This window comes from Typopeltis vanoorti, chromosome 9, assembly GCF_054136105.1.
Source record: "Typopeltis vanoorti isolate ZY-2024b chromosome 9, IOZ_Tvanoo_1.0, whole genome shotgun sequence".
Lineage (NCBI taxonomy): Eukaryota > Metazoa > Arthropoda > Arachnida > Uropygi > Thelyphonidae > Typopeltis > Typopeltis vanoorti.
In genome coordinates this window covers 29,607,532-29,620,571 of record NC_143557.1, presented here as the reverse complement: position 1 = coordinate 29,620,571, position 13,040 = coordinate 29,607,532, and the positions used below count along the sequence as shown (strand labels likewise).

Below are 13,040 nucleotides of genomic sequence, written 5' to 3'. Positions count from 1 at the left end.
ACAACACATTTAGTGTTATGGATGTACTAAGGTTTAAAAAATCCAGAAAACCCAACTCCACAAGTTATATGTGATTCCTGCAGGAAAAAATATGTGGATGCCCGACCCTAGCAGAGAATTAGAATAAGTAAGGCTGTTATAGGCCAGTCTCACCCCACCCTCAAAAAAAAATTTTTTTTTTCAACATGGAGTCTGGTAATTAGAACTGCCCATAACTAGTTTCTTTATAACAATTAGGTACATCTAAGAAACCTAATTAATTGGGTATTCAACATTTATACAAAGAATATATTATATATGCATTGCAGAACATTATTCAGTTTAGCACTAACTTACTTTATAATAGAACTATCTAATAAAATATAACAAACCCAGCGGGAAAAAAAATACTGATGTTGATTATGGCAAAAAATGTTAGTTATATTTCACTAAAATACCCAATTAATTATTATAACACTAATGCTCATCAACTTTAAATAACACTCATATATATTAATTTACTGGCAAATAATGTTTATTATACATATGATGATAACTTAAAAATATTTACTCTTTAGAAAAAAAATTACCATGTGCCCTGAAAAGCCGATCTTGCGAATCAGTTGTGAATGCAATTTCCAGTGGCTGAAGTTCTTCCACAAAAAGTTCATTAATTATAGGTGGTGGCATATCTGTCTCTTTTAATTCTGGCTAAAACACAGAAAGTCAAATTACATTTCAACTTAATTGTATTATTCAAACAGGATATCAACTTAAAGACTGACTTTTGATACCATTAGAGGTATTTTGATCTCAGAAAGCTTGGTTGGCAGTTCTCTCTCATACATACACACACACACAGCAAAGCTATTTCCAAAAACACTGGGAAATTTGGAGAGGAAATTTTTCATTAATGTAACTTAAAATATTTATTAACTTTCATTATTACCAATATATCTACGGTAAAATTTTTGAGTATGCTGACACTTTCTTCTGTTTGTGAGACTGCTAATAATCTTTCTCTTTAAATGACCTCCATAACCTGCAGGGAAAATAGCTCTTATTTTCCCTGCAGGTTATCATTCCATGGCATCTCTGCAAGCAGTTGCCTTTGTTTGTCATAATTACTAGCTCTGTAATTCCCCATTTAATTCTTCTTCAGCAAGAATCCCACATTTTTAACTACTTCCCAGGTCAAAACTGCATGATTACTCTTGCCAATTAGTGACAATGTAGCCATCTTGGTTATAGACAAATTCACTAATGCAATCACAAGATCCAATATAATAATATTACAATTCCATATTATTGCCACTTTACAGTCAATTTGACTATCTCAAGACAGCAATTATGAAAATGAGCAGAAGTGTGGTTTGAACACTCCTCCTTATATCAAAGAATGATGTAACACGGCCAGTCATTAGAATTCTCACTTGTGTATTGGTGACCTTGAAATCTCATTTTAATTTATTATTATTACTAAAAGTTAGAATGTAAAACAAGTGTAACGACTTTTATCATGTACAAGCATTGAGCAGCAACATCACTCACTCAAGGATTGTATAATTTAATTGCATTGAGTGGAAAATTGAACCAGGAAAAGCGGACTCCTCATGCTAAAAAAAAATTAATCTGATCCATGTAATTCAGCAAAAAAGCTAAACTAGGATTTCTGAAGTTAGACTAATTTGGGAATAACCAAAATATCATTTAACAATGCATTTTCAATGAAAAAGCAAATCTCATATCAACTTAGAATGTCATAAGATCCAATCTTTATTACTCCTCAGACCTAAGTACATGCTCCATTTCCAAAACTTTCGGGAGGTATATTTATTAGTCCTCAAATCAAGAAAGTGTTAAGAGGTGCATGAATGGTTAAAGCATCACAATAGTAGAACTAGAAGCTTGAAAATCCTTAAAAGCAAAATAAGGCTGAAAATTATAAATTACTGATCAACTTTTAATAAAGTAAAACATGCTTGCAGACCAAACATGGGACTTTTCAATCCAGTTAAATCCTCAAATAATCAGAATAGTGGTCTCACCAGATGATGAACTCCACCTGCCAACTAAAAGTCATTTGCAAATAACCATAGTAGAGGTTCGGTGTAGTGGTGGAGACGGAGAGTTGTACAATAGGTGTCCCCCCACGATGAGTCTTCGGACTCCTCCGAGGTGTCACGAATAATAATAATACTCACTTCTTCTTCCAGTGCCATCTCCTATCGGAGGTCGGCAACCACATTGGCAAATTTTGAGCAATTCTCAGCTATTCTGAGCAGTCTCTCAGAGTTCATACCAGTCCACTGCCTGATGTCTGCCATCCAAGATTTTCTTCGTCTTCCTTGTCCTCTTCTTCCATTTATCTTCCCTTTTATAATCAATTGAAGTATCTAATATTTATCATTACGAAGTAGGTGACCAAGATATGCAGTTTTCCTTCTTTTTATGGTATCTAAAGGACTTTTTATGGTATCTATAATACTCACTATGGGATCCAAATCCGTAAGCAATTGTTAAAGAGGCAACATTATTCATTATCAGACAATCAGTCAGCAACCTACTCCATTAAGACAAATAACAAAGGTGGAAAACCACAACTCAAGATCAAAGACAGAACTAAGAAAAAGTTACAGGTTTTGAAATTTGCTGTACTACACCAAAATCTGTAATGCAGTTTTTCTTCTTAGATGTGCATCATGCATTTATTCTCTAATGGACACTGCTAAAATCATTGCAAAAAGAATTTCATGACAGTGAATATAAAAATATAAAAGCACATTCTGAAGAAGAGGATATTTGACATGATTTCTTCCTTAGAGACATTTCATTGAAATTTTGGTGAATAAATTTTACATTTCACTGAAGCTTAAATTGTTGCTTTTGAAGATGTCATAGTTAAATTGTTACCAATAACTGGCCAGGTTTAATTTATAAGTGTAGATTACTATTGTTCACTCTTTGTTTTTAGAATTTGCAAGTGAGCATAGATATTTGTTGGAAGTTTTCCCACTTGGTTATACTATAAATTAAAGATACCAAGAAATTATATACTCAGTTTAATCCTTTATCCAAGTGTAAGAAAACAAATTTGCACCTGAACTTAACTTCCTTACACTTGGATAAAGGATTAAACCAAGTATATAATTTCTTGGTATCTTTAATTTAGAGCATCAGTATATATATATATATATATATCATTCTCTCTCTCAAATGTGATACTTGTTCTATTGGTTGCAAATAGTAATAAATTTCTGTAATAAAATCTAGGTATACAGAGTTTGATTCTATATATATAAATGTGCTATGATATTCATATTCTAAAATTACCTTTAACATGAGAAATTCATATTAGACCTAAAAAGAGAATTAAATAAATCGCATCTCATATGAGCTCAAAATATGCCAGTTTCTTATTCCAATGATAGCTTTAAATTTGGTTAAATGGGCATTACTTATTTTATCTGTATCTGCACTTCTAATTAAAGCTAAATCAAACAATATCTTTAACTTCCATCTATTCATTGGACATCAACAGATTTATTTATTTATGCTTATGACTACATGAAACTGGTAAGTGAAAAGTACAATCCCAATTTCCAGAAACAAATGATGAAGATCTTAACATATAAAAGTTTATTACATAAAAGGCACAACCTGCTTTCTAAGTCTTTCCTTTTTTAAAAAAAAAATAAAGCAAAAGTACCTTGTCATAATCAAGCCAGGGACAATTATCATCCTGCTGCAACAAGTATAACAAGGCTGCATGTTCTCACAACACTTCACAACATAGATGTAGCTATATCCGAGGTTTAAGTAGAGAGCAGTTGTGTCTTGTGTGAGAAAACTTGATTCATCAGAGGAAGCCCATTTCACATTGTATCATCAACTTCTAACATGAGGATGAGTCCTGCTGATACTATGACGAGGACTATGAGAGTGACTACGAGAATAACGTCTTCATGGTGGTGAGACGGGACCGTGATCTTCTGTTTCCTCCATAACCACCGCCGCCGCCACCATACCAACTACAGGTCAAGGTCCAGGCTGGAAAGCCAATTCAAGGCCTCATCCGTCACCTTGTGGATGTCCTGTAGGCCACCACCACCATGAAACTGGCGCCTTGGGCAGTCATACACAATATGAGTACTCGTCTGAGCCAGGGGAGAACAATCACAATAAGGGTCATCTGACAGCCTCCCATTTATATAAAAGGTAGCCACATCTGCCCTGACTAGTTCTGATCCTGTTTATTGATGACCAAATCTTCCTAGGAAGATCAAAACCAGGTTGCGGAGCACAGGGATCTTCTACCAGGAAATCGTTTGTTGGACCAGTATTCTCTCCATATGTCAGATATTGATGGTAGCACAGCTGAAGAGAGTTTGTCCATGGACCAGAGAGGCTTTCTAGATTTGAGGCGAAGACTAGGTGGGTTTATGAGAGTCTGGTGTAGGGGTAGGAGTAGGAATTTAATAAAGCTCATTGCTTTATTAAATTCCTTAATCGAGGCTTGTCTTCTCCATATGTGTGGTGGAGCAATGTTAGATAGAATAGGCAGCCAGGAGAGAGGGGTGCTTCTCACTGTCCTGCTAATTGTGCACATGATAGAGTTTAGCTGGGTGTCTATAATGTTAGTGTGTGTACTTCTTTCCCAGACAGGGGCACAATCTTCTGCTGCAGAGAATGTGAGGTATGAGGTAGTGCAGACGACCTTAAGACTTGCACCACAACCCCAGGTTGTTCCAGCAAGCCTTGAAATGATGTTATTTCTGGATTTAATTTTATTGGAGAGGTTGATGATGTGCCTTTTATAAGTTAGGCTTCTGTCCAGGCTCACTCCAAGCTATTTTGGGTGAGGCTCGTGTTCTACCATTTTTCCACAGAAAGAAAGCCTGAATTGTCGATTCACCTCTGCATTGTACAGGTGAAATACTGAGGAACACCATTTTCGTTGGATTTGGCTTCAAGTACCACTGCTTGAAGTACTCTTCCAGGGTGTTCAGGTCTGTATTCAAGGTTGATTCTCGGTTGGCAAAGGAGGTGGACTGATGTAAGATCGCTAGGTCATCGGCGTAATACATACTGGCTTGATCTGGTATGAGGTAGATCATACCTCATACCAGATCAAGTAGGTAGATGTTAAAAAGTATAGGAAATAACACAGAGCCCTGAGGAAGACCGTTGTGAAGGAAGCTGGGCCTGCTCTTTTTTACGCCAATATGGACCCGGATCTTTCTGTTGGCGAGAATAGTTTCAAAAAGTTGTAAATTTTTTTACACTTTATAATATTTTCTAGTTTTAGGAGGAGGCCCCTGATCTAGACAATGTCATAAGCAGATGTTAGGTCAATGAAAGTGGCTCCAGATTTAAGTTTCTTCTGGAAGCCTGCTTCAATTTGAGTTGTCAGGGCCAGGATCTGGTCACAGCAACTTCTTCCTGGCCTGAAGCCAGTTTGTTCAGTCGGGAGTGCTCTTTCGATGAGTGGTGAAATTCTTTTAAGGAGAATTCTTTCAAAGAGCTTAAAGGTGGAGCAAAGCAAGGAGATAAGTCGTAGGTTTTTCACATCATTTGGATCTTTCCCTGGTTTGAGCATGGCAATTATTTTGGCTTCCTGCCACAGCTTTGGTAATTTACCAGTAATGATTTCTGAGAAAAGGGCAGCCAGCCACATTTAGCTATGTTGACCAAGATGTTTTAGGAACTCAGGGAGTATACCATCCACTCCTGCAGCTTTGCCATTCTTAGTAAGTTTTAAGGCTATTTGTACCTCTTCCCGAGATACTGGGTGTACGAGTTCAGGATGCTCGGGTTCCGTCTTCAGGATTTGTTTGATGGAAGCTTGTACAGCAATTTTCCTGGTAGAGCTGGGATGAATCTTGGAGGTTTTCAATAAATGGTTAGCCATTTGATCAGGAGTTATCTCTGTTGTTTTGTGTGTCGTTGGCTCTGCTCCACCTAATTTTCTCAGAAGTGACCAGTTTCTCAGACTAGATGTGACAAAATCGAGTTCATTGATGGTTGAGATCCATCTTTCCTTTCTGTTTTTATCCAGGGTTGATATGAGTTCCTTAGTAATAGTTGGATCTTCAGTTTCCTCATATTTGGCTAGGAGTTCCTCACTTTCTCTACTCCAACATGGGATATATTGTTTTCTGCACCTTCTAAGGATAGAGGCTTTTGCTGCAGATTTGAGTAGGGAGTCTAAAATTAGGAGTGGGTGGAATTGCTCTAATGGTTTGCTCGATTTGTTTCTGAAATGCAGACCAATCGGACCTGCGGAGATTCCTTCTAATGATTGATGTTCCTATCTCTATTAACATAGGACGATGTTGACTATTAGGGAATCTGTTACGGATGGTTCTGGTTGATGGAAGAGGGTGGTCTTCGGAGTCTTTAGTGACTATGCACAGATCTGGGGTGTAGGTTCTGTTCCATCTGGCTGAGTAAAGAGTGCCGCCTGGCTTGGCATCATAATTCAAATATAAGTTATATGTATCCATCCAGTTAGCTAGATTATATGTATAATAGGAACTTTACCTTCTATTACTCTTCTGAGAAGCCCTCCTTCCATCTTTTCAATGTATCCAAAGCATTTCATCTTTCATCTGTCAATATTCTTAAGGAGCCTTAAAGTTCTACTGATCCTTTCTAGCACCCATCCATCTGTCTCCTTTCAGTATATGATACCTTAAATAGCCTTCTGTAACACCACATCTCAAAAGCAGCTATCCTTTTCCTATTAGATTTCTTTAGGTTCCAAGTCACACATCAATTAGTCACTATTGAAAAAGCAGTTGTATCCAAAATCCTCAACTTTGTTCCTGTGGAGATAGATTCATCCTTCCAGATTTTAGACAAGTCCCTGACTGTTGTTTAAGCCCTTCCTAATCTTCTTCTGACATCTTCTGAATGGCAATTATTCACATTAATAATGGATTCCAGGTACTTGAACTTGCTGACTTCCCCAATTATTTCTCCATTAAGCTACACTTGATTCTAAGGAGCTGGTCTGTATTTCCTTTGAGAACCATAATCTTTGTCTTTCTAGGATTGAGTTGAAGTCCCGTGTTCTTGTTAACTGTTTTTGTCACGAATTTGTCCTAGTTCTTTCTCATCATTACAGAGGAGTACCGTATCTATCCTCAGCATGTCTTAGATTACTGATCAATTTACTACTATCCTAATTCCTGTCTTGAGCTCACCAAGTGCTACACGCATGAAGTCCACAGCATAGATACTAAACAAGTGAGGAGAAGGTACACATCAGTGCCCAATTCCCTTTCCATCTTGAAGCCAATCACCTAATCCAACGCCTGTTCTTACCATGCCTTCTTGCTCACTGTGCAAGTCAGCTATCGACCTGATAGTGTGCTGAGAAAAATTCATTATTTTCATTACTTCCCACAGTTTCACATACTGAATACAATCAAAATCTTCACGGTAGTTTTTGAAACACATTATCATTGGGAGTCTAAATTCTTTATTATTATTATTTCTTATTCCTCCAAGGTGTCCGAAGACTCATTGAGGGAGGACACCTACTTTACAACTCTCCATCTCCACCAACTACACTAAACCTCTACTACTATCATCATCAAAATCAATGCAATTTACTGCCCACCACCATCACTGGTATTTTTTTGGTCACTGTATATTGCATGTGTTCTGAAGGGCCAATTTGTCTGTATGTGGGATGAAAAATCCAAGATTCTGGGAGAAACAAACCTGCTGCCTCTGTATGAGATTGGCTAACTCACCTTCAATCAAAAAAATCCATATAAAGATTCCTCCCATCACGACAAGAATCAAACTTAGGCCTATGATCTGTCTAAGGCAAAGGATCTGATCTGTGTTACCCTTACCTTTCCTAAAGCCTGCTTGAAGAACAAGCAGGTTTTAGGAAATTCTAAATAGGATTGAAACTTTGGTTTCAATTGTATTTAGAATGATATTTAATAAAATCTTACTTGTATGAGAGATTGAACTAATAGTTACTTAGTTCTTGCAATCCTTCATATCTCCCTTCTTATGTAATGATATGAAAACAGACTTTCATAGCCCATGAATCTATTAAATATTCTTATCCCTCCATCCCCTGAATATCTTAAAGCAGGGGTCGGCAACCAGCGGCCCCAATCGTGCATTTTTGGCGGCCCATAAAAGGTTGACCATACTTACATGGCATGAGACCCGTATGTTGAATTATTTAAATAATACGTTTTATAATATCAATAATAAATTAAAAATAATTTATGCATTTGTGGATTTTCACAAAAATAGCATCGAAATGCGATTAATGTCGACATTGATGACGTGCCAAACCAACTACAGATCGAAGTTTTGGAATTACAACACAATGAAACATCAAAGAACGCATTTTTGTTTGAAAATATCCAAAAATTTTATCAATGCTTACCAAAAAAATTTGAAGAAATAATCAGTTTTTGTAAAGATGATAACTGCATTTAAAAGCACATACATTTGCGAACAAGCATTTTCTGCAATCAGTTTTAGAAAAAATTAATTTTCTTCTCGACTGACTGATGAATATTTGCATGCTTCAATTTGAATTTGCACCTCAATTAATTATATTATACATTAAAATATATTAAGTGGATATTATTATTATTATGTGACACCTCCAGGGAGTCCAAAGACTCATCGAGGGAGGGCACCTACTCTACAGCCCTGACTCTGTCACTCAATCCACTAACTATAGAGTACAACTACAGCAACACCATTTACTCCTCACAACCACCACTAGAATTTTCACAAAAACAATCACAAACATCCATGCCCACAGCGGGATTCGAACCCACAGCCTTTTGGCTGGAAAGCGAATACAGATAATTTGGCTAAGGGAAAACAACCACAAAAGGCACATTAAGCATGGAGACACCCATATTGTGATGCATAAACTATATTTATATTATATAATATTATTATATTACTTTGTTTTTACGTAATAATAATTTTTCATTGAGTTTCATTTTCATGCTTGTTTCATATCTCATACTTTATCACCAACATTTCTGTGTTTTTTTAAGATTGATATAATAAAAATTGATAATGTAAGTATATTTTCACTCACTATTTTCTCTTAATTAAACACTTGAGGCCCGAATATTAAAAATAAAATTTGAATATGACCCGCAAGCCTGAAAAGGTTGCTGATCCCTGTCTTAAAGACTTCTCATTTATAGTAAGAGATATGAAAGCTCAGACTAGGATAATTAAATTCTCAACTTCAGATAGTCTTACATTCTTACTTAAATTCTCGTGGAAAGGCTTAGACGTTCGTTATGCATTTTTACTAAATAATTTAAGGAAATTACAACAAAGTAGGATATACATTCAAATAAATTTTAATATACTTCCAATATTTCGGCAACATCACGTTGCCATTTTCAAGGAACTTAAGAACAAGACATGTGCATGCAGGCACAACAAACAGTAACCTCACTTACTGTTTGTTGTGCCTGCATGCACATGTCTTGTTCTCAAGTTCCTTGAAAATGGCAACGTGACGTTGCCGAAATATTGGAAGTATATTAAAATGTATTTTAATGTATATCCTAGCTTACATTGTAATTTCCTTAAATTATTTAGTAAAAATTCTTACTTAAAGAGACACAAATAATGGTTGCAATTATTAATTAGAAAGTCTTCCAAGAATTATCACATAAAATGTTTCTCTTCCTATTCAAAACCTTCTCTTATATGAAAGATTTCCAAGGAAAAATATAAAACTATTTAAAATCAACTTGCCACATCTATTCTCTGAAAACAGTCCTAAAATAGTAAATGTGCTAAAGTAACATTTAATATCTGAAACTTTGCTTCTATACACCAGCTTCATATACAGAGTTCCCTTTTAATTTCTCTCAGACTTTTTACTCTAGTTATTTTTGTAACACAACCTAAGAAACAACCAACAACAAAAAAGAAAATTCAAGTACTTATAATTAAATAATAATGTAGAATATTTTTATACATAATGATGGTATGTATAAGACTCCAGTTTCTACATGTATCAGTCATTTCCTGGTTTGTACCTTTAATGGGACACCAAGAAATAAATTATATGCACTTTGCACAGAATAACACAAATAGTCCAACATAATCAAGATTTCATCATTGCTAACAATTTTTATCCAAATAAATCTTATTTGTCACATCCTTAGTTTGTTCACACATACACGTTCCAATATTCTAAGACTGGTAACTACATGTATTCAACTACCTATGAATCCTATTCTGGGTCTTCCTGCTGTTATTTCCAACAACTTGACTAACCCTCTCATCTTCTATTATGTTCAAGGAATCAAAAACCATGTTAGTTATGTCTACACAACATTCCTTGAATATTAGTAACATAAGTGCCTTTCTAACATCTTCCTGAGACAGTACTATTTTTGAGTGAGGGGGGGGATATACATTTTAAAGAAAAAGCTTATGAGGACTCATTATAAGCAAAAATTTTCTATGTTAATAGTTTCAAGTAAAATTTAAATTTTTAAATTTGAAAGGACAATTCTAAAGAAGCCCATCAGATAAACTAGTAGTGTTAAAATATTAAAGCACAGGTTGTTAAATTAAATAATTAATATCCGGAGGCATAATAATAATATTTCACAAGTGGTTCAGCAGTATTTCTATTATTACATGACACCTCCAGTCAGTACAAAGACTCGTTGAGGAAGGCACCCACTATACAATTCTCTGTCTCCACCACTCAAATCCACCAACTAAACGAACTGCAGCTACACCAACACCATCTACCGCCCACCACCACTAGTATTTTCACAATCACAACCCATCCATGCCCACAGCATGATTTGAACTAACAGCCTTTTCGCTGGAAGAGTGAATAAGCTAACCACAGGCCAACCAGGCTGGCAATATTATTATATTTACATAAAAATATTTAGAAAACATTCATTATCTACAATTTCTAATTTTCTTGAATATTAATATTATCAAGTTCTTTCTAATTTATCATTTAAAATACAAATTTGTAATTGACGATTTTTTTCCCCTTACATTTGACACCTGCAGATGCTGTATGGTCACTCCCATTCCTTACTGGGTTTTGGTAGCGAAGTCTTCTGTTAGAAGAAATGGTAGGGTCGCAGATGCCTTTTTCCACACAGAGTTAGTATGACAATCACAAACACCTATCCTGGGATTCAAATCCGCCGCCTCTTGGGTGGAGAGCAGATATGCTAACCACTCGGCAATTCTTCATTCACCTAATTTTTCCATAATATTCATACTTGTGATTTCCAGTCCTTGATTGAAAATTTTATTTTCAACCCACTTTCAGAGCCATTAACTGTATCTGGTTTGAACACTGCCCTGTACACTGACTTGGTGTTTTGGCTGACTGTTATTCCATACAAATTTATCAATTGACTTTCAACCATAACTAGCCTTATTTATTCAATTATTTCCATATTTAATTTGTCATCATTGCAAATTATACCTAAATGGATAAAATTTGTTACCTCTATTGGTTCACTACTGAAAATATTCACATTCTCTGTTTTTCTGCTTATTTTCATTGCAAATTTGGATACTAACATGTATTTTCAATAATGGCTTATTGGCTCACTACTGGGGACTATCTGTACATATCTGTTTCACATCAGCACAAACATGTTGGATTGTATTCTATTGAAAGAATGTATTCTTTTAAGGCCACCTTAGACATGAAAGGTATTCCATTTTAACTTTTACATCAGATTATAAAAAGGGTAACATGAACCATGGCTTCAGAGATATTATTATTATTTCAGGCAACTCCAAGGAGTCAACAGACTCATTGAGGGAGGCCCTAACATCATGTCAAGAACAACTATTCGACATTCACACAGTATCTATCATACCTCGCCTTGAACTCATTCACAGTCATAGCACCCACAACAGACTCTGGCAGCTTATTCCACTCATCCACCACTCTCCAAGTAAAAAACATAGCTCTAACACCCTTGCTAACCACATTCTTGCCCAGCTTCCATGTATGGCCCCTAGTCCTTACACCACCAGTCCTATTCTCAAAAATATCTTCTGAATTAATCTTATAGACACCCTTCAGTAATTTGAATGTCTCAATCATTAAGGAAATAAAAGTTCTCTAGGAAGCAAATGCCAGAAGTTTGATCCATAAAGGATAACTGTTAGAATATGTAACTGAAAGGAAGTTGTATACATTAAAGTGTTTTTCATATTGTTATTTAAAGACTATATTGACACTTACTGTATATTCTGGCGTACAAGTCAATACTGGAATTTTTTGAGTTTGAGTTTTTATAGTATACTCGTCGTATAAGTTGACTCGAAAATTTCTTTTTTGTATTGACCAGTTGACCAATAGTGACCAACAGAAGCAATAGCTTCTTTTAAAAGGATGAAATATGATGCGAGTTTTAAGTGCAAAGTGATTAAATTTGCAAAAGAAAATACTGTGTTGCTGCATGTCAGTTCAAAGTAAACGAAAAACTAGTTCGCGATTGGAGAAAAAATTAAACTTTAATAATGAAAATGCCAAAAAATAAGTGCGCATTATGGAAAGGAATTTTGTAAGTGGCCTATTCTGGAAAATAATGTTGGGGATTGGGTTCGAGAAAATCGCAAAATGGACTCATTATAACGAGAAATAATATTCATTTATTTGCTTTGAAGTGGGGAAAAGCAAGTAAAAAGACAGCAAAAACTTAAAAGCTACAGTGAGTTGGTGTAGCCGGTTTATGGAAAGGAAAAATTTAGTGCTTCGAATAAAAACGAAAATCACACAGAAGCTGCCAAAGGTTTTGGATGATAAGTTAAGTTTTCGAAGATTTATAATTGCTAAAAGAAAATAAAAAAATTATTTATTATCTCAAATCGGAAATATGGATGAAACTCCAGTTATGTTTGACATGATCGAGAATAGAACAGTAGAAATGAAAGGATGAAAAACTATTTCTTTAAAAACAACTGGACATGAAAAAAGCCGTTTCACAGTTGTACTTGCTTGTATGGCTGATGGTACTAAATTAAAACCTATGATAATT

The 13,040-nt window shown here is 35.3% G+C and overlaps 1 protein-coding gene across 1 annotated transcript in view; it reads right to left on the bottom strand.

Annotated features, from left to right (window-relative positions):
• Agps (alkyldihydroxyacetonephosphate synthase) overlaps positions 1-13,040 on the bottom strand; it is a 608,793-nt gene that overhangs the window by 466,016 nt on the left and 129,737 nt on the right. The window contains exon 5 of the mRNA XM_090397415.1: positions 570-690. Within this exon, the coding sequence (XP_090253541.1) occupies positions 570-690 (121 nt within the window). The remainder of the gene's footprint in view (positions 1-569; positions 691-13,040) is intronic.